We start from the raw sequence: 18636 nt of genomic DNA, 5'->3' as shown, positions 1-18636 counted from the left end.
AACAACAAATTGTGCATTCATAGCAATTTTTACAAAGAAGACCATGACCATTTGTCTAAAGCAGAATGGGAAATTAGAATTGGGCTCCACAGAAGAAAAGGTCAGAATTATCACTGACGGCTTTTCGAAAAGTTTCACTAGCGGTTTCGAAACGATGTTATAGCAAGGCATCCGTGCAATGCCCGGCACTTTTCACACAGGCAAGCCAAAACAAACGCGCAGTTCACATTGTGTGCCTGCACAAAGTCGCTGCTTTCCTATCGACGGCGTGAGCGCACACTTGCCGCAATATGATAGCGATCGTTTCAGATTATTATTGCTGTCGACATTGCTAAAACCACATCGAGCTACAACGTAATCCAACAAGCATATATCTCGGTCTAAACACATGCACTATGATTTATGTTGTTTGATTCGCTGGAGGTGAACCACCAGCTTGCTGGAAAGCTCAATCGATGCAAACGCAATAGGCCAACACGGCTCTGTGCGCGTTGCAAATGCAACTTAATGAGATGACAGGAATGAATGCTCATAACTGAGCGTAAATAGCAAGAAAAATATGTTCATAAAAAAAGACAACTCACCGAGCCATGCACGTACAATGCACCGTGTGGAAGCTGCCGTTGCCAAAAACAAGAGCCAATGCCTCGTAAGGCTTGGCGGCCGTCCTCTGCAACGGCGTCACTTCTGCTTTCAGAAAACAGCATTCCATACTCAAGCCGGAAAGTAGCACTTTGTGTACGCGCCCTTCTATGGCAAGGCCGTACACTTTCAGCGATCGGTAGGATTTCATCGCCTCGGCACTGCACGGACCAGGCGTGTGAACGAGGTACATGTATATCTCCCCAAACCTAGCGTATGGCCAAGGCTTCGCGTCATTCTTCCCCACCGAAATTGTGTTCGGGTCAGGATAGTGGTTGCCATGAACTTCCAGCTCTTCGGCGTACCGCTGGCGCGCAATTTCGGGCAGCGACTGCACATACTCCGGCAGCTCCATAGTGTGTTGTCCGCGTGGAAACCTAACCGAAATAGAGGCTTTTGCCAACCAGAGAGAAACTTGGTGGGCGCAATGATGTCGATGCTGATGCACCGCGCACGCCCAGTGCCGTCACATTGTTTGCAAGCAGGGAGAGGTCTATTATCAGCGACCGCTGATAATAGGTATAGCTCGGCGAGCCAGCGGGCCTACGTGCCCAGAAGGCCAGCGTAGATGTTACTGCGTATGTTGTACCACGCATGCGCACTGGCGTCTATGCCAGCCCGCTAGGACAGCTTGCCCACTGGCTCGCTGAGTTATAACTCTGTAATTGCTCCCTCGCTCGCCGTCCACACTGAAGCACATACGTAATGATCCAAGTTGGTGACAAGTTCTTTGAAGAGTGGCACATACGCAGCGCTTTAGGGGCGCAGCCTGCCAATGTGTCGTGTTGCTCTCCTTGAGGAACTCTTCTGACAGGGTTTCGGTTTCACGCAGCATCGCCGAAATTTGAAGGACCTTTTTCGTTATTGTAGAGTGGCACATCACTAGTGGCGCATACCTAGGTACATAAGTTGTGGTTAAAGACTTTCATTCGAGATTAGTACAGACCGGGTGGCACATACTCAATTCTCCAACTAGGCTTCAGAGGGTCTCTTTGAATAGTGGTACCTACCCAGTCATGCGTCCATAGTGGCTCATGTAGCAATGAAAGATGTTCGTTTATGGGCGGTACATATGTTGCCACCTACTCAGTGACCCAAGTTCGTCTGGTCTTTGCTTTCTAACGTTGTTACCACACCGCAGCAGACCGATGCGCTATCCATTCCGCCACTGACTACCCAGTGACCCTGGTAGACGGAAGAACGGTCGGATAGAAGCATACAAACAGATTTAGGTGCGTGGACATGAACAAACACAGATAGATACATAGCACCCAAAAGTGCAAGCCCCCAGAATGCTAACGCATTATTATAACCTGTGTACCTTCTGGGTGTCCTTGAGTTGAATGCCGGGAAACAGTTTGTCCACAGCTTGCATGAGCTTGACTTCGTCTACAGCGACAGTGGGGTTGAGAAAGAACTCGACTCGGTAGCCCTGACCGAACTTCTCCCGCAGGTGTTGCAGCGTGCCCAGGCACATCATTTGGCCGTCGACCATGATGGTGAGCCGGTCGCAAGAAAACTCACATTCGTCCATGCTGCGAGTTGTTGAGATTCGTGCGGTGCTCAGTATTAGAAGAAACGTGGATTTTACAAATAAAAGACGACTTAACTCAATGTTATCTCCGACACTCCTATTCATAGAAACGTAGAACGCGGAAGTGATCTTGCGAGAAAACCACTCCACCAAGTGGAATAACGCGTTGCATTTCTGAAAAAAAAAAGTTTTATTTTGGCAACTGAAAAAGGCGGAGTATATATAAATATACTCACTTGTTTACGAAAAACTGATTAAAATTGGTGACTGCCAAAGTAGCAGGGGCCCAAAGTTTAAGAGCCCGTAACTCTGCGCCTCCGAAAAGCGATGTGTGACTTTTGTAAACTGCATCTATTGGAGCATCTCAAGTGAACAAACGAGATATAATATAATGGAGCTTTATAATAATAATAATAATAATAATAATAATAATAATAATAATAATAATAATAATAATAATAGTAATAATAATAATTGTATTTTATGTTCACGGCAGGACACAGGCGTCTCCCTGCGATCTCCAATTACGCCTGTCCTGCGCCAACCGATTACAACTAGCGCCAGCGAATTTCCTAATTTCATTGCCCCACTTACCTTCCGCCGTCCTAGAGTGCCCTTCCGTTCTCTTGGTACCCATACTGTAAACCTAATGGCCCAATAGTTATCGAACCTGCGCCTCACATGACATGCCCAGCTCCATTTCTTTCTCTTAATGTAAATTAAATATCGGCTATCCCTGTTTGCTCTCTGATACAGACCGTTCTCTTCTTGCCTCTTAACGTTATACTTAACACTCTTCGTTCCATCGTCTTTGCGGGGTTCTTAACACGTTTTCGAGCTTTGTCAGTCTCCAAGTTCTTGCCCCATATGTCAGCATTGGTAGAATGCATTGATTCTACACCTTCCCTTTTAATGATAATTGTAAGATTCCAGTAAGGACCTGGTAATTTCTGCAAAATGCGCTACAACGCATTTTATTCTTCTGTAAATTTTGTTCTCATGATCGGGGTCCCCCTGTGATTATTTGACCTATGTAAACGTACTCCTTCACCGACTCTAGAGGCTGACAGGCGATCATGAGCTCTTGTTTCCTTGCCCCGCTATTAATCATTATCTTTGTCTTCTGCATAATGATCTTCAAAAATTATAGGGTTTTACGTGCCAAAAGCACTTTCTGATTATGAGGCGCGCCGTAGTGGAGGTCTCCAGAAATTTCGACCACCTGGGGTTCTTTAACGTGCACTTAAATCTAATTACACGGGTGTTTTCGCATTTCGTCCCCATCGAAATGCGGCTGCCGTAGCCGGGATTCAATCCCGTGACCTCGTGCTCAATAGCCCAACAGCATAGCCATTAAGCACCCACGGCGGGTATATTAATCAATCTCACTCTTACACTCTTTCTGTTAATGTCCTCAAGTATATGTTGTAACTCGTTTCCAGTATTGCTTAACAGGACAATGTCATCGTCAAATCGATGGTGGCCGAAATATTCGGCGTTGATCCTTACTCCTAAGCTTTCCCAGTTTAATAGCTTGAATAATTCTTCTAAGCACACAGTGAATAGTATTGAAGAGATTGTGTCTACTTTTCTGACCCCTTTATAGGTATAGGCTTACTTGTGGAGAATTAAGGTAGCTGTGGAATCTCTGTACATACTTTCCAAGCTATATACATAAGCGTTGTGTACTCCTTGATTACGTAATGCCTCTGTGACTGCTGGTGTCCTTACTGAATCAAATGCTTTTTCGTGATCTATAAAAGCCGTATAAAGAGGCTGGTTGTATTCTGCGGATTTCTCGATTACCTGATTGATGACATGGATGTGATCTATTGTGAAGTGTTCCTTCCTGAAGCCAGTCTGTTCCCTTGGTTGACTAAAGCCCAGTGTTGCCCTTACTCTATGGGAGATTGTTCTTGAAAATATTTTATATAATACTGGGAGTAAGCTAATGGGCCTATAATTTTTTTAGTCCTTTAACGTCTCCTTTTATGTGGACTAGTATAACGTTTTCATTCTTCCAGTTGTCTGGGACACTTGAAGTAGACAGGCACTCCGTATAAAGGGCCCCTAGTTTCTTAAGCATTATGTTTCCACCATATTTGATGAAATCGACTGGTAGTCAATCTTCTCGTGCCGCTTTTCCCTGCTTCTTGCAAGGCCCTGATAACTTCATCGCAAGTTATAGACGGAGCCTCTGTAACCTATTCAGAAATTGGAGGACGCTTAAACTTCACCTTCAAGAGTGGAACGCGATAATGTTATCGCACCCCTTTCGCACCGCCTACTCAAACGCGCTACGCCAGCCAAACGTCGCAATCGGCAGAGATAGCCGGGCCCCGACGCGCCATGAAGGCGGACGCGGTCATGGGGCGAGTGGCGCGCCACGTGTCGGGGCAGCGCCGTACATTGCGAGGAGGGGGACTTCTGTGTTTGCCGCAAGATGGCTATGCGTGTGCGCAGAGCGCAGAAGAAATTTAGCGGAAACGTACTTCGCTACTCGTGAAACTGTGACTTCTGTAAGTTACATGGTCATAATTACCGATATACACCGCAGTATAACTTTCTACGGCACGTTTCTAAGGCAACACCGCATTAACTAGAGGCGATTTTGTCCCGTTTTCAAGGGACGAACTCGTGGCTGAGTGGTAGCGTCTCCGTCTCACACTCCGCAGACCCTAGTTCGATTCCCACCAGCCCATCTTGCCAGATGTTTTTTATTTATGAAGTGCCTTCTGGGATTTATCGCTCACGGCCAACGCCGCCGACGCCGACGACACCGGCTTTTCTGCGACACGAGCTCCTTACCCCTATCGCGTTAATACTTCAAATGGAAGCATCATGGCTGTTTTGGGTAGTATACAGGTCGGTATGGAATTCTGCTGCTTTTACTATATCTTCGAGATTGCTGATAATATTACCCTGTCTATCTTTCAGTGCATACATATTGGTTTGTCCAATGCCTAGCTTTTTTCTCACTGTTTTCAGGCTGCGTAAACTTTCACTGCTTCCTCAGTCTTTGTCACGTTATAATTTCTGAATATCCCTTAGTTTCTCCTTGATGAATAGTTTGGACAGTCCCGTGAATTCTATCTGACTTCCTGAGCTGGAAACTTTCATTCTTTGCCATCTTTAATTAGGTCATTTGTTTCTTGGGAGAGCTTATCTACTGGTTGCCTTGGTTCCTTACCTCCCACTTCAGTTGCTCCTTTTGAAGCCTGCCTACTTACGGTTTCATTCGTTGGCTCTATGTCATCTTCATCTCTGTTCTAAGGCTGCATATTTGTTTGCAAGCGCCAACCATAATTGGTCTGCTTTTACCCGTACTACGTCTAGGTTGCCCGTTTTCTTCTTGACGAATTTTACTGTTTCTCTCATCAATTTGAGGTGAATCCTAGCCCTCACTAACTATGATCACTGTACTGTACCCTACATAACAGTTCTACATCCTGCACTATGCTGGGATCAACAGGAAGTATGAAATCAATTTTATTTCGCGTTTAACCATTAGGGCTTTTCCAGGTCTACGATTTGTTCCAACGCTTCCTGAAGAGGCCGTTCATTATTCGCAGCTTATTCCTTTCCCCGAATTCTAACAACATCTCTCATCGAGTGTTCCTAGAATCCACGCCATAGTTGCCAATTGCTTTCTCAACAGCCTACTTTCCCCTCACTTTTGCATTGAAGTCACCCATGACTACAGTATACTGAATCTGCACTTTTCGCATCGCTGATTCGACACCTTCATAAAACTGTTCTATTTCTTCATCGTCGTGGCTGGAGTTTGGAGCGTAGGTTTGTACTGGATTTATTCTATACATCCTATTCAGCTTTAGTACGACTACTACTACCCCGTAATTAATGTTGTAGAATTCGTCAATGTTGCCCGCTATGTCCTTATGGATTAGAAATCCAACTGCGAAATGCTTTTTACCTGGTGGTCCTCAATAAAAGAGGACGTGGCCATTTGTCCGCACTGTATAAGCCTCATCAGTTATTCTAACTTCACTATGGCCAATGATATCCCAAACAATGCCTGATATTTTCCCAAAGAGTCCCGCTAGGCTAGCTTCGCTCGAGAGGGTTCGGGTGTTAAAAGTTGTTAAAAGTTGCAAAGGTCACTTTCTGCTCGCCGCCTGTCCGGGTCCAGATATTTTTAGCACCCTCTGCTGCGTTACAGGTCTGACCGCCGCCTTTGTAAGTTCCTTCGCCGCTGCTGGGGCCATTGGATAATCAAATGAGTCATTTGGGAGGGAGTGGCCAAATGCTGTACCAGGGAGGCCAATTCCTGTTCTTGTGACGGCGTGTCTTGTTGAAGCTTAGTGGTTCTTCGTAATTTGATTGTAACTGGATTAGCATAGCCCCACTTGCCCTCGTAATTTTGGCCGGTGATAGGCGCCACTCCAAGCCTGAAGATGTAGTGTAGTCGGGGAGGTGAACTCGAGTTTCACCCCCCCCCCCCCACCTTGAGAAAAAATAATTACTACAACGCAAGGATTCGAGCTTCTGATTGTAGGAACCAAGCATCCAATCGAGCTCACTCCGGCAGCCCTGCGGGCTGTCAGGCCACCTTATTTCGGAGAACTCCAGCCCAGAAGATCCCACGTGCCTGAAAACATGCTCAAAATGTCCGCGGTATATACTTTTCTGTGGGGGGGATTCTTACTAGAAAGTCAGCGCAAGGCATGTCAGCACAGTCGTTGTAAGCGCATTTCGTGTATCTGAAATGCCGAAACGATGCTTAAATTATCCGCTGTATACGGATTTTCCTGATCGCGACAGGTTAAATTACATGGTATTTCTCGATGGTTCTAATATTCTGGTTTCAAGGCCTCCTGTACGCATGCGGCGATGAAGGCGGCTAGATACACGATATGTTTTCGGCGAATTTTAACAGCACTTAAAAGTGCCGTTCAAATTTAGTTTTTTTCTCTCTCAGGCTGCAAGAACAACTACAAGTCGCCTCAAACTTGTCCAATCGTGTAATGAAAAAATTCACCTGCGATTGCAATACTTCATAATGCGAAATTTCAGTGCAACTTTATGCTTGTTTTCATTTCGAGATATGTTGGCTGGCGCAGACAACCTGTATCTTGCGGCACGCTGCGAACGGACGAAAGTGTGGCGCGGCTGCCTTGCTGTTTGAGAGATCGGGAGAGGCAGCGCGTGGGTGACCAGTTTGCGCGATTCACAACAGCCGCCGCAGACAGACTTTCGGTCATGCCACGCTCTGTTTCCATATATGGTATCGTTGGCGTCGTTGGTGAACAGAAGATGCGCGCTACTCTGGCACCATCTCGTTCCCATCGTCGCCGCAGAGCCCGTCTTGCGCAGCGCAATGGTTTCCTTTTCACGCTTCCACCATACCCTCCTCCTCCGCTTTCCGCTTTAAGGTTCCGCTGCAGCCTTTTCCTGGTGTTACGTTTCGCCTACGACGCGCGGTATAGCCGGCGCGGATGCAACGGACGCCGGGGCTTCGTTCAAAGCGGCGGACATTTTGGCCCGTTCGGAGCTGCCGCAAAGCCTCCCCGCCGAGCGCGTCCAGGCGTGTTTTAGTGCCACGTGTCTTCGTGTGTGCGTATGTGTGTGTGTGCCCACGCTTGTCAAAGCGCGGCAGCCGGGGAGAGGAGCTCCCCAAGTGTGAAGCGAGGAAGTCTGATCGGCGCCGGTTTGGCGGATGCGTCACTACACTCGTCTCAACGTGTCTCTCAGCCTGTCCGTGCCCGCTGTCACGTGGTCTCGTCACGAGGCCTTCCTCTTGCCCTCAACTCCGAGAGTATAAGAGCAGCTGCCCCCGGACGCCAAGAGAGGCTCCGATTTCTTCCGTTGTGTTACGTGCTCTCCCGTCTCTCCACTTCGGTCGACCTGACCGCCCGCTCTTTTGCGATGTTAGAATAAACAAGTTGTTCTGTTACCAGTCGACTCATGCTTTGCCGGGACCTTCGGATGTTTCCAGTTGTGCCCCAGGCCGCCAGGCCAACGCCACCCTTGGGGCTTGCGACCCATTTGCAACAACGGGCGTCAGCGCAGAGGTTACAACAGCTGGTGGCAGCGGTGGGATCGCGACAACGGAGGCCAGCAGCGAAGATATGCGGTTGACTGTATGCTGAGCAGCACAACGACCATCCGGGAGCAGTGCAACGAGCCCTGTGTGATGACTGGTTGCCTGCAGCGCTGAATTCTTGGCTGCGAGGTTTGGTGAGTGCGGGACTTTCTTCTTCTGAGTTTTGCCAGGCTTTTGTTAGTGTCAGAAACAGAGCTGGTAATTGTGGTTGTCGTTGCTGCCGGGTTAGTTTGCGGCAAGACAATAGTAGGCAGTAGAGAAAGCAGCATTCAGAGCAGCCATGGATTTGAAGTCGTTGCGCAAACCAAAATTGCTGGAGCTTGCAAGAGAGTTGGGTCTGGATGTCTTAGACAAACTCAGAAAACCAGAACTGCTAAGGGCTATTCTTGAGTTAGAAGCTGAGGATGACGAGCTGTCGGAATGCCTTGAGACCATTGAGGAGAGGGAGACAGCAAAAAGACAGGAGCGCGAACTTAAAGAACGGAAACAGGAGCGCGAACGAAAAGAGCAGAAAGAAAAAGAAGAGCGCGACCACGCTTTGGAAATGAAGCGTCTCGAGATAGAGATGGAACGCGCTCGTAATGGAAGTCAGGCACACGGTGCAGGAGAACGAGTATTGTTCAAAATGACTGACCTGATGCGGCCGTTTAAGCTTGGAGAGGACACTGGTTTGTTCCTGGTTAACTTTGAGCGAACGTGCGAGAAGCAGGGGTTCTCTCGGGAAACGTGGCCACAGCGCTTGCTCACTTTGTTACCCGGCGAGGCGGCCGACGTAGTCGCTCGCTTGGAGAGAGAGGAGGCAGAGGATTTCGACAAAGTGAAATCGAGTCTGCTAAAAAAGTACAGGCTGTCAGCGGAGGCCTTCCGTCGGAAGTTTCGGGAAAATGAGAAAGGCAAAAGTGAGTCATATACAGAGTTTGCCTACAGGCTAATGTCAAACATGCAGGAGTGGCTCAAAGAAGAGAAAGCGTTTGGTGACCACGAGAAAGTTCTGCAGTGTTTCGGGCTGGAACAGTTTTATAGTCGGTTACCTGAGAACGTGCGGTACTGGGTCTTGGATAGGCCAGACGTTAGTACGGTGGCTAGAGCCGCTGAGCTAGCCGAGGAGTTTGTGACGCGTCGGGCTCGTGGAGCTAAGGACGGTCAAAAGGGTGAATTTGGCTCCAAGTTTGAGAGGCCGAAGTTCACGCCCATGAGAGCAAAGGGGGACACACGTAGTTCGGATGCGAGTGAAAGCAGTCCGACTGAACGTAAGGAGACGGCGGCAACCGAAGCCGAACGCAGAAAGCGGTTCGAGACGAGGCAAGCGCGCGTTTGTTATACGTGCCAGAAGCCGGGTCACTTTTCGGCGCAGTGTCCGGAAACAAAAACAAAAGTCGTGTTTTTGTCATTATGCAGCACTGACGAGAACATGAAGCTTCTCGAGCCTTACATGCGAGACCTCCTCGTGAACGGGAAAGAATGCCGAGTGCTTCGCGATTCCGCAGCTACGATGGATGTAGTTCACCCCTCTTACGTAGAACCCGATATGTTCACGGGCGAGTGCGCATGGATCAAGCAAGCAGTGGAAGCTCATAGCGTGTGTCTGCCCGTAGCAAAAGTGCTTATTGAAGGACCTTTCGGAGCACTTGAGACGGAGGCCGCAGCGTCATCTATGCTGCCCCCCCAGTACCCGTACCTATTTTCGAACAGGTCCGATCACCTCCTGCGCGAGAAGGGGCTTTTGTTTGGTGAGGCTAGCGTTCAGGCCTTAACCAGATCGAAGGTTCGGGAGCTCGCTGCAAAGGCGGTAGTTGCGGGGCCGACGTTGTCGAACAATGAGAAAGGGTCAGAGGCGCAGCAAGCTGATATTCAGAGCACGCCCGAACTGAATAAAATTGAGCCTGTAGCGTTAAAGGCACCAGATACTGGAGAGGAAATTCCCGATGCGGGAAAGTTAGAAGAGCTATCTGCAGATTAGCTCATCGCGCCTACGTCAGACGGACTTAATAGGTTGCTAAAAGTCAGCCGGTCGGCTTTGATAGCCGAGCAAAAGAAGGATGGCAGCCTAGAAAACATACGCTGCATTGTCAAGGAAGGTATCGCCAAGAAAAATGCTCGCTTTGTGGAAAGAGGTGGGGTCCTGTACCGGAAGTATCTAGACCGCAGGGGAGTGGAGTTCGATCAGCTGATCGTGCCTCAATGCTATCGTCAGGATCTGTTGCGCTTGTCGCATGGGGGTTCGTGGTCCGGACACCTAGGAGTTAAGAAAACTAAGGACCGTCTCTTGCAAGAGTACTATTGGCCAGGGTGTTTTCGGGACGCAGACCACTTTGTGAGAACATGTGACACCTGTCAGCGGGTGGGCAAACCAGGGGACAAATCGAGGGCGCCGTTGAAGTTGGTACCTATCATTACGGAGCCTTTCAGACGGCTCGTTATTGATACAGTGGGACCTCTGCCGGTAACAGCCACGGGGTACAGACAGATTTTGACTGTGATCTGCCCAGCGACAAAGTTCCCTGAAGCAGTGCCGCTTAAAGAACTCAGCTCAGTTGAGATAGTCAATGCACTACTGTCCATATTTGCGCGAGTTGGTTTTCCTGCGGAAATCCAATGAGATCAGGGCACAGTGTTTACGAGCGCTTTGACGACAGCCTTTCTCGAAAGGTGTGGGGTAAAGCTGTTACACAGCTCAGTGTACCACCCACAGTCGAATTCCGTTGAGAAACTCCACTCCGTCATGAAGCGCGTGTTGAGAGCATTGTGGTTTGCACAACAAACTGACTGGGAGCTGTGTCTGCCTGGGGTGACGTTTGCATTGAGGACCGCGCCGCATGCGGCTACGGGGTTTTCGCCAGCTGAGCTAGTGTACGGTCGCTCGCTGCGATCTCCGCTTCGCATGCTTCGAGACGGATCACTGCCCTCTCCAATGGCTGCAGACAATCTCTTCCACAAATGGCCGCCTCCTGCGCTGGAACCTCGCTTTGCAACAACATTCCTTTGAGGTGCGTTACAAAAAGGGGAGTCTCAACGGTAACGCCGATGGCTTAAGTCGAAGCCCCTAACGTAAGAATCAGCCTCAAAGTTATTTGTTACTAAGGTTTTTCTTCCTGAGGCAGGATTTTCAACATATTGCTTTTGTGTAGTGTTTCAAAGTGATGATGTGCTTTCTAGTGCAATTTTCCGATTTGTGGACGCGTTCTGAGTGCTGCTAGACTACTGTAAGGAACTAGGCAGTAGTATAAAAGGGGAAAGAGCCTGGCATGGCTTAGTGAGGGTTGTGCCGTGCTTGCTGACTGAGCGGTTGAGTTTCGGCGTAGTTCTCACACTTGCTGGGAACGAGAACAAAAATGGTAACTCTCACGAAGTCACTTTGCAGTGTCCTGTGTGAACCTGAACGTGAGAACGAGGCCTTCTCTGTGCGCTGCGCTCAAGAAACGCCGAGGGACGCCCGACTTCGGTTATGAGCATCATCGAGCGACATCCCTCCGGACCGCGGATGCAGTCCCCTGACCATCGGGATCTCCTTCCCCCGGCGGGGCGGTCTGTTACGTTTCGCCTACGACGCGCGGTATAGCCGGCGCGGATGCAACGGACGCCGGGGCTTCGTTCAAAGCGGCGGACATTTTGGCCCGTTCGGAGCTGCCGCAAAGCCTCCCCGCCAAGCGCGTCCAGGCGTGTTTCAGTGCCACGTGTCTTCGTGTGTGCGCGTGTGTGTGTGTGCCCACGCTTGTCAAAGCGCGGCAGCCGGGGAGAGGAGCTCCCCAAGTGTGAAGCGAGGAGGTCTGATCGGCGCCGGCTTGGCGGATGCGTCACTACACTCGTCTCAACGTGTCTCTCAGCCTGTCCGTGCCCGCCGTCACGTGGTCTCGTCACGAGGCCTTCCTCTTGCCCTCAACTCCGAGAGTATAAGAGCAGCTGCCCCCGGACGCCAAGAGAGGCTCCGATTTCTTCCGTTGTGTTACGTGCTCTCCCGTCTCTCCACTTCGGTCGACCTGACCGGCCGCTCTTTTGCGATGTTAGAGTAAACAAGTTGTTCTGTTACCAGTCGACTTATGTTTTGCCGGGACCTTCGGATGCTTCCAGTTGTGCCCCAGGCCGCCAGGCCAACGCTACCCTTGGGGCTTGCGACCCATTTGCAACAACGGATGTCAGCGCAGAGGTTACAACACTGGCGCTCAATTTGTTAGAGCCGTCTTGCATCCACCGCTGCGCTGCGCGTTCGGGCTGTTTTCATTCGCTGTGCTCGTTCGTTCGGTTATGAGGGATGGCGAAGCTCGCCGCAAGAATGGGCGCCTACGAGCTGCCTTCAAAAATTTCATTGCGCACGTGCTTCAAGTTGCGGCTGCTCATCATTACCTTTGGTTTTCCTAAGACAACACGTGCTGAAACCTTGCAGTGGCCCTGTCAAATAAAAGTTGGTGAACTGACACGCACTCGGGCATTTGCCAAATATTCTGACGGAGGATCCTCAGTGCTTAAACCTACATACCAGATATTAATAACGTCTTTTTCGGAGCAGCAAATTCTCCCGTTGCAGTTCGCCTCTCAAAGTTCCACTTCTCTGGATTGAGTTCAACGTGGCTACACTTTCAGAAGAAACGTTTTTTTTTTGCGAACCCTCCCCTCAGACCTTCGGGACCGTAGCTGTTTCGTGCTGCATTCTTGCCGAATAGCTTGTACTTGGAAAAAAGTCATGCAGGCCCTACGCATCGTGGAAATCCACGTAAGCGAAGCTTTCTGTGTTTTTGCTTTGACGGCCGATAACTACCGGCGATGTGGACAGTGAATGTATAATTTCTTCAACGTTTAGTCCCATACGACAGTAGTAAGTTGCTGCTGAACGTTATCCTGCGTGCACTCCTGCTGTTTGTTGGCGTAATACGTAGAACACCTAGGGACCCGTGTCGGCTTCAGGTGTTGCTGTGCGCCATTGTTTGTAATCGCTGAGAAGGGTTGAGCATTATGAATGCCTCACAGGGAACATGGAAACTTAGCAGGAGTGTTAAATTTCAGATGACTTACGAGGCCATACGTACCAGAACCACGATCGAGTTATGAGGCAAGCCGTAGTGATGGACGCCGGTTTAATTTTGGTCCTCTGGGGACCCGTGTCGGCTTCAGGTGTTGTTGTGCGCCATTGTTTGTAATCACTGAGAAGGGTTCAGCATTATGATTGCCTCACAGGGAACATGGAAACTTAGCAGGAGTGTTAAATTTCAGATGACTTACGAGGCCGTACGTACAAGAACCACGATCCAGTTATGCGCCAAGCCGTAGTGATGGACGCCGGCTTAATTTTTACCCTCTGGGGACCCGTGTTGGCTTCAGGTGTTGTTGTGCGCATTGTTTGTAATCGCTGAGAAGGGTTGAGCATTATGATTGCCTCACAGGGAACATGGAAACTTAGCAGGAGTGTTAAATTTCAGATGACTTAGGAGGCCGTACGTACCAGAACCACGATCGAGTTATGAGGCAAGCCGTAGTGATGGACGCCGGTTTAATTTTGATCCTCTGGAGACCCGTCTCGGCTTCAGGTGTTGTTGTGCGCCATTGTCTGTAATCGCTGAGAAGGCTTGAGCATTATGGTTGCCTCACAGGGAACATGGAAACTTAGCAGGAGTGTTAAATTTCAGATGACTTACGAGGCCGTACGCACCAGAACCACAATCGAGTTATGAGGCAAGCCGTAGTGATGGACGCCGGTTTAATTTTGATCCTCTGGGGACCCGTGCCGGCTTCAGGTGTTGTTATGCGCCATTGTTTGTAATCGCTGAGAAGGGTTGAGCATTATGATTGCCTCACAGGGAACATGGAAACTTAGCAGGAGTGTTAAATTTCAGATGACTTACGAGGCCGTACGTACCAGAACCACGATCGAGTTATGAGGCAAGCCGTAGTGATGGACGCCGGTTTAATTTTGACCCTCTGGGGACCCGTGTCGGCTTCAGGTGTTGTTGTGCGCTATTGTTTGTAATCGCTGAGAAGGGTTGATCATTATGATTGCCTCACAGGGAACACGGAAACTTAGCAGGAGTGTTAAATTTCAGATGACTTACGAGGCCGTACGTACCAGAACCACGATCGAGTTATGAGGCGAGCCGTAGTGATGGACGCCGGTTTAATTTTGATCCTCTGGAGACCCGTCTCGGCTTCAGGTGTTGTTGTGCGCCATTGTCTGTAATCGCTGAGAAGGCTTGAGCATTATGGTTGCCTCACAGGGAACACGGTAACTTAGCAGGAGTGTTAAATTTCAGATGACTTACGAGGCCGTACGCACCAGAACCACAATCGAGTTATGAGGCAAGCCGTAGTGATGGACGCCGGTTTAATTTTGGTCCTCTGGGGACCCGTGTCGGCTTCAGGTGTTGTTGTGCGCCATTGTTTGTAATCACTGAGAAGGGTTCAGCATTATGATTGCCTCACAGGGAACATGGAAACTTAGCAGGAGTGTTAAATTTCAGATGACTTACGAGGCCGTACGTACAAGAACCACGATCCAGTTATGAGCCAAGCCGTAGTGATGGACGCCGGCTTAATTTTTACCCTCTGGGGACCCGTGTTGGCTTCAGGTGTTGTTGTGCGCTATTGTTTGTAATCGCTGAGAAGGGTTGATCATTATGATTGCCTCACAGGGAACACGGAAACTTAGCAGGAGTGTTAAATTTCAGATGACTTACGAGGCCGTACGTACCAGAACCACGATCGAGTTATGAGGCGAGCCGTAGTGATGGACGCCGGTTTAATTTTGATCCTCTGGAGACCCGTCTCGGCTTCAGGTGTTGTTGTGCGCCATTGTCTGTAATCGCTGAGAAGGCTTGAGCATTATGGTTGCCTCACAGGGAACACGGAAACTTAGCAGGAGTGTTAAATTTCAGATGACTTACGAGGCCGTACGCACCAGAACCACAATCGAGTTATGAGGCAAGCCGTAGTGATGGACGCCGGTTTAATTTTGATCCTCTGGGGACCCGTGCCGGCTTCAGGTGTTGTTATGCGCCATTGTTTGTAATCGCTGAGAAGGGTTGAGCATTATGATTGCCTCACAGGGAACATGGAAACTTAGCAGGAGTGTTAAATTTCAGATGACTTACGAGGCCGTACGTACCAGAACCACGATCGAGTTATGAGGCAAGCCGTAGTGATGGACGCCGGTTTAATTTTGGTCCTCTGGGGACCCGTGCCGGCTTCAGGTGTTGTTGTGCGCCATTGTTTATAATCGCTGAGAAGGGTTGAGCATTATGATTGCCTCACAGGGAACACGGAAACTTAGCAGGAGTGTTAAATTTCAGGTGACTTACGAGACCGTACGTACCAGAACCACAATCGAGTTATGAGGCAAGCCGTAGTGATGGACGCCGGTTTAATTTTGATCCTCTGGGGACCCGTGCCGGCTTCAGGTGTTGTTATGCGCCATTGTTTGTAATCGCTGAGAAGGGTTGAGCATTATGATTGCCTCACAGGGAACATGGAAACTTAGAAGGAGTGTTAAATTTCATATGACTTACGAGGCCGTACGTACCAGAACCACGATCGAGTTATGAGGCAAGCCGTAGTGATGGACGCCGGTTTAATTTTGACCCTCTGGGGACCCGTGTCGGCTTCAGGTGTTGTTGTGCGCTATTGTTTGTAATCGCTGAGAAGGGTTGATCATTATGATTGCCTCACAGGGAACACGGAAACTTAGCAGGAGTGTTAAATTTCAGATGACTTACGAGGCCGTACGTACCAGAACCACGATCGAGTTATGAGGCGAGCCGTAGTGATGGACGCCGGTTTAATTTTGGTCCTCTGGGGACCCGTGCCGGCTTCAGGTGTTGTTGTGCGCCATTGTTTATAATCGCTGAGAAGGGTTGAGCATTATGATTGCTTCACAGGGAACACGGAAACTTAGCAGGAGTGTTAAATTTCAGGTGACTTACGAGACCGTACGTACCAGAACCACAATCGAGTTATGAGGCAAGCCGTAGTGATGGACGCCGGTTTAATTTTGATCCTCTGGGGACCCGTGTCGGCTTCAGGTGTTGTTGTGCGCCATTGTTTGTAATCGCTGAGAAGGGTTGAGCATTATGGTTGCCTCACAGGGAACATGCAAACTTAGCAGGAGTGTTAAATTTCAGATGACTTACGAGGCCGTACGTACCAGAACGACAATCGAGTTATGAGCCAAGCCGTAGTGATGGACGCCGGTTTAATTTTGATCCTCTGGGGTTCTTTAACTTGTTTCCATATTTAAGTACACTTGCGGTTTTGTATTTTCGCCCGTCGAAATGCGGCTTCCGCCGTAGGGATCGAACTCGCGACCTCGAGCAATGCCAGAGCCACAAAGCTGTTGCGGCCTGCAGAGAAGCGCTTCCAACACTAAGTGGCAACGCTACCGCTTCCGTCTAGTGTTCCCTAAATGCTATGGTGTTTTGAGGGGGCTTTCCGCCTGCACCCCGTGAGTCATTTGTGCACTTGACAAATTTCGAAGGCGGTTACTTTTCAGAAATAGCAGAAATGTAACATACCGTACATAAAACTGGATTAGTATAGTCTGCCCTCGCAGAGTACCTCTCGACGTGGTTGTGGCGACAGCAGCGGCAGCAACAGCTGCTTTGCTCTAAAACTGAACAAACACGCCGCTCTCATGATACTGCCACTTCCGTAGGTGGCTAGTGTTTCATTAATGGAATTGCCAAGCCTAAGATTACTAATGCCGCTAAACGCACTAGTCGGCTCAAAGATTCGTGAGACATGCTACCAGCGCAATATTTAACTGGGCATGAGCTTGTAGAGTGTTTGGTGGCCGTGCCAGGTATTTGCGTTCCGTCGGATTTAGCGCAGGTAACATAATTGACAACTAGCGGCACTGACTCAAGTGTAAATGTTTATTCAACTTTTGTACCTAACAGTCACGAAGGGCCAACATCTGTTTTCAAGTAATCTGGTGGCCTTACTAAGAAAGAATGCTGGTTCCTAAGAAAAGAGCTTGCCAGCTTTGATTTTATTCGGCGCTCGTATAAACAGTCTTTTTTTTTCACTTTTCTTCGTTTTCTGCTTTGTTTTGCTTCGGTTTTTAACGCATGTATTTATTCTAAGTGATATGACTATTCTTGCATCCCGCTGGTCTCCGCAGCGCATGTGCATGTTCATGTATTCGTGTCGGTTTCGAAGAAAACCTGTGAAATGTCTGCGATCCTCTATTCGTGCTTGTCCATTACCCGCCTGCTGCTTGTCCAACACGAACTTCCACCAACTCGCCCAATTTTCTTCACTAGCGCAGGTAGCATGTTTTACTAAGCCCAAGTCCACCTTTGACGTGGAGCTCCAAGTGGAAATGATTCGTCGAACAAAACTAGCCGTTTTCTGGATTTATCGCAATTGCCCTCCCCCCCCCCCCCCCCCCCCGCCCCCAAGAGAAGAATAATCGGCATTTTTCCTGCGTGCCTTTCCATTTTTTTTAAGGTATGGGCCAAGTACATCCAGGTCATGAACTGCGTCATAGTAAGCAAGCACAGTGCTTTACAGTGCAATCGCAACGAAACCTTTCACTGTGTAAAAGCCATATAGTTAGACAGCGCGGCGGAAGACGGCACGCTTCCGCCCCGCTTTCCTGCCTTGCGTACGCAAGATTGAGGCCCCGTCGTCGGCTCTCCGCCGCACGCTTTCACGCTCACATGCAGCAAACGGCGCGCCGACGGCGATGTTATCATCCTTGGACTTTATACCGAACATTATGGAGGTGACGACGGCACATATGCGCTTTGAGACTCCATAAAATTGCTGTCACAACAAAAACATCCAAGCAATTGGAGAGCCGCCACGGTAGCCTAATTGCTAGAGGATTGGTCGCGTCATGAGGAGAATGTGGAATCGGATCCTACAAGAGGCATTTTGTATATTACCCTCCTTTAATTAATTTACCGCTGCAGTATCCATTCTACATTTGCAACAACCCTTCGCGGTCAAATATTTTTCAATGAATAGAACATATTGCTATACACACCTGAACGGAGAGAGGCAGATAAATGTAAAGAAAAAAATAACACGTATTTTTAGCAAAGATTGCAAGCTTTTTCTCTTGAACTCGCAGAAACTAAGTGTGTTGTAAAGAGCGTCTGGTTGTTCGTACCTCCTAAACACCTATCTTAATGGCACAAAATACGGCGACACAGTATTTGAAGACCACTTTTGTGCCACTTAAGGCAGTTTATATGCCTTAGGTAGCCGGCCCCAATGTTCAACCAAAGAAGCTTAATCTCTGCTTGATTTGACGTATGGAAATTTGTCAAATTTCAGGGAGATCGACATTCATCTCCTTCACAAAGACGACAAATTACGTAATTATCAGTGTTGCCGCTCACATATATCAAAAAGAGTTTCCTTTTATCGAATTAATGCAGCAAGCTGGGCGAGTTGTTGACTTAACGTC

General features: G+C 48.9%; 1 protein-coding gene across 1 annotated transcript in view; it reads right to left on the bottom strand.

The window, feature by feature from the left end:
* The window catches only part of LOC126518177 (phospholipid-transporting ATPase ABCA3-like), a 75700-nt gene that overhangs the window by 17564 nt on the left and 39500 nt on the right, over positions 1–18636 (bottom strand). The window contains exon 6 of the mRNA XM_055064752.1: positions 1964–2177. Within this exon, the coding sequence (XP_054920727.1) occupies positions 1964–2177 (214 nt within the window). The remainder of the gene's footprint in view (positions 1–1963; positions 2178–18636) is intronic.

Source organism: Dermacentor andersoni, chromosome 11 (genome assembly GCF_023375885.2).
Source record: "Dermacentor andersoni chromosome 11, qqDerAnde1_hic_scaffold, whole genome shotgun sequence".
NCBI classification, from domain to species: Eukaryota; Metazoa; Arthropoda; class Arachnida; order Ixodida; family Ixodidae; genus Dermacentor; species Dermacentor andersoni.
Note: the sequence above shows the minus strand (reverse complement) of the source record. Positions and strands in the feature narration are given on the sequence as shown.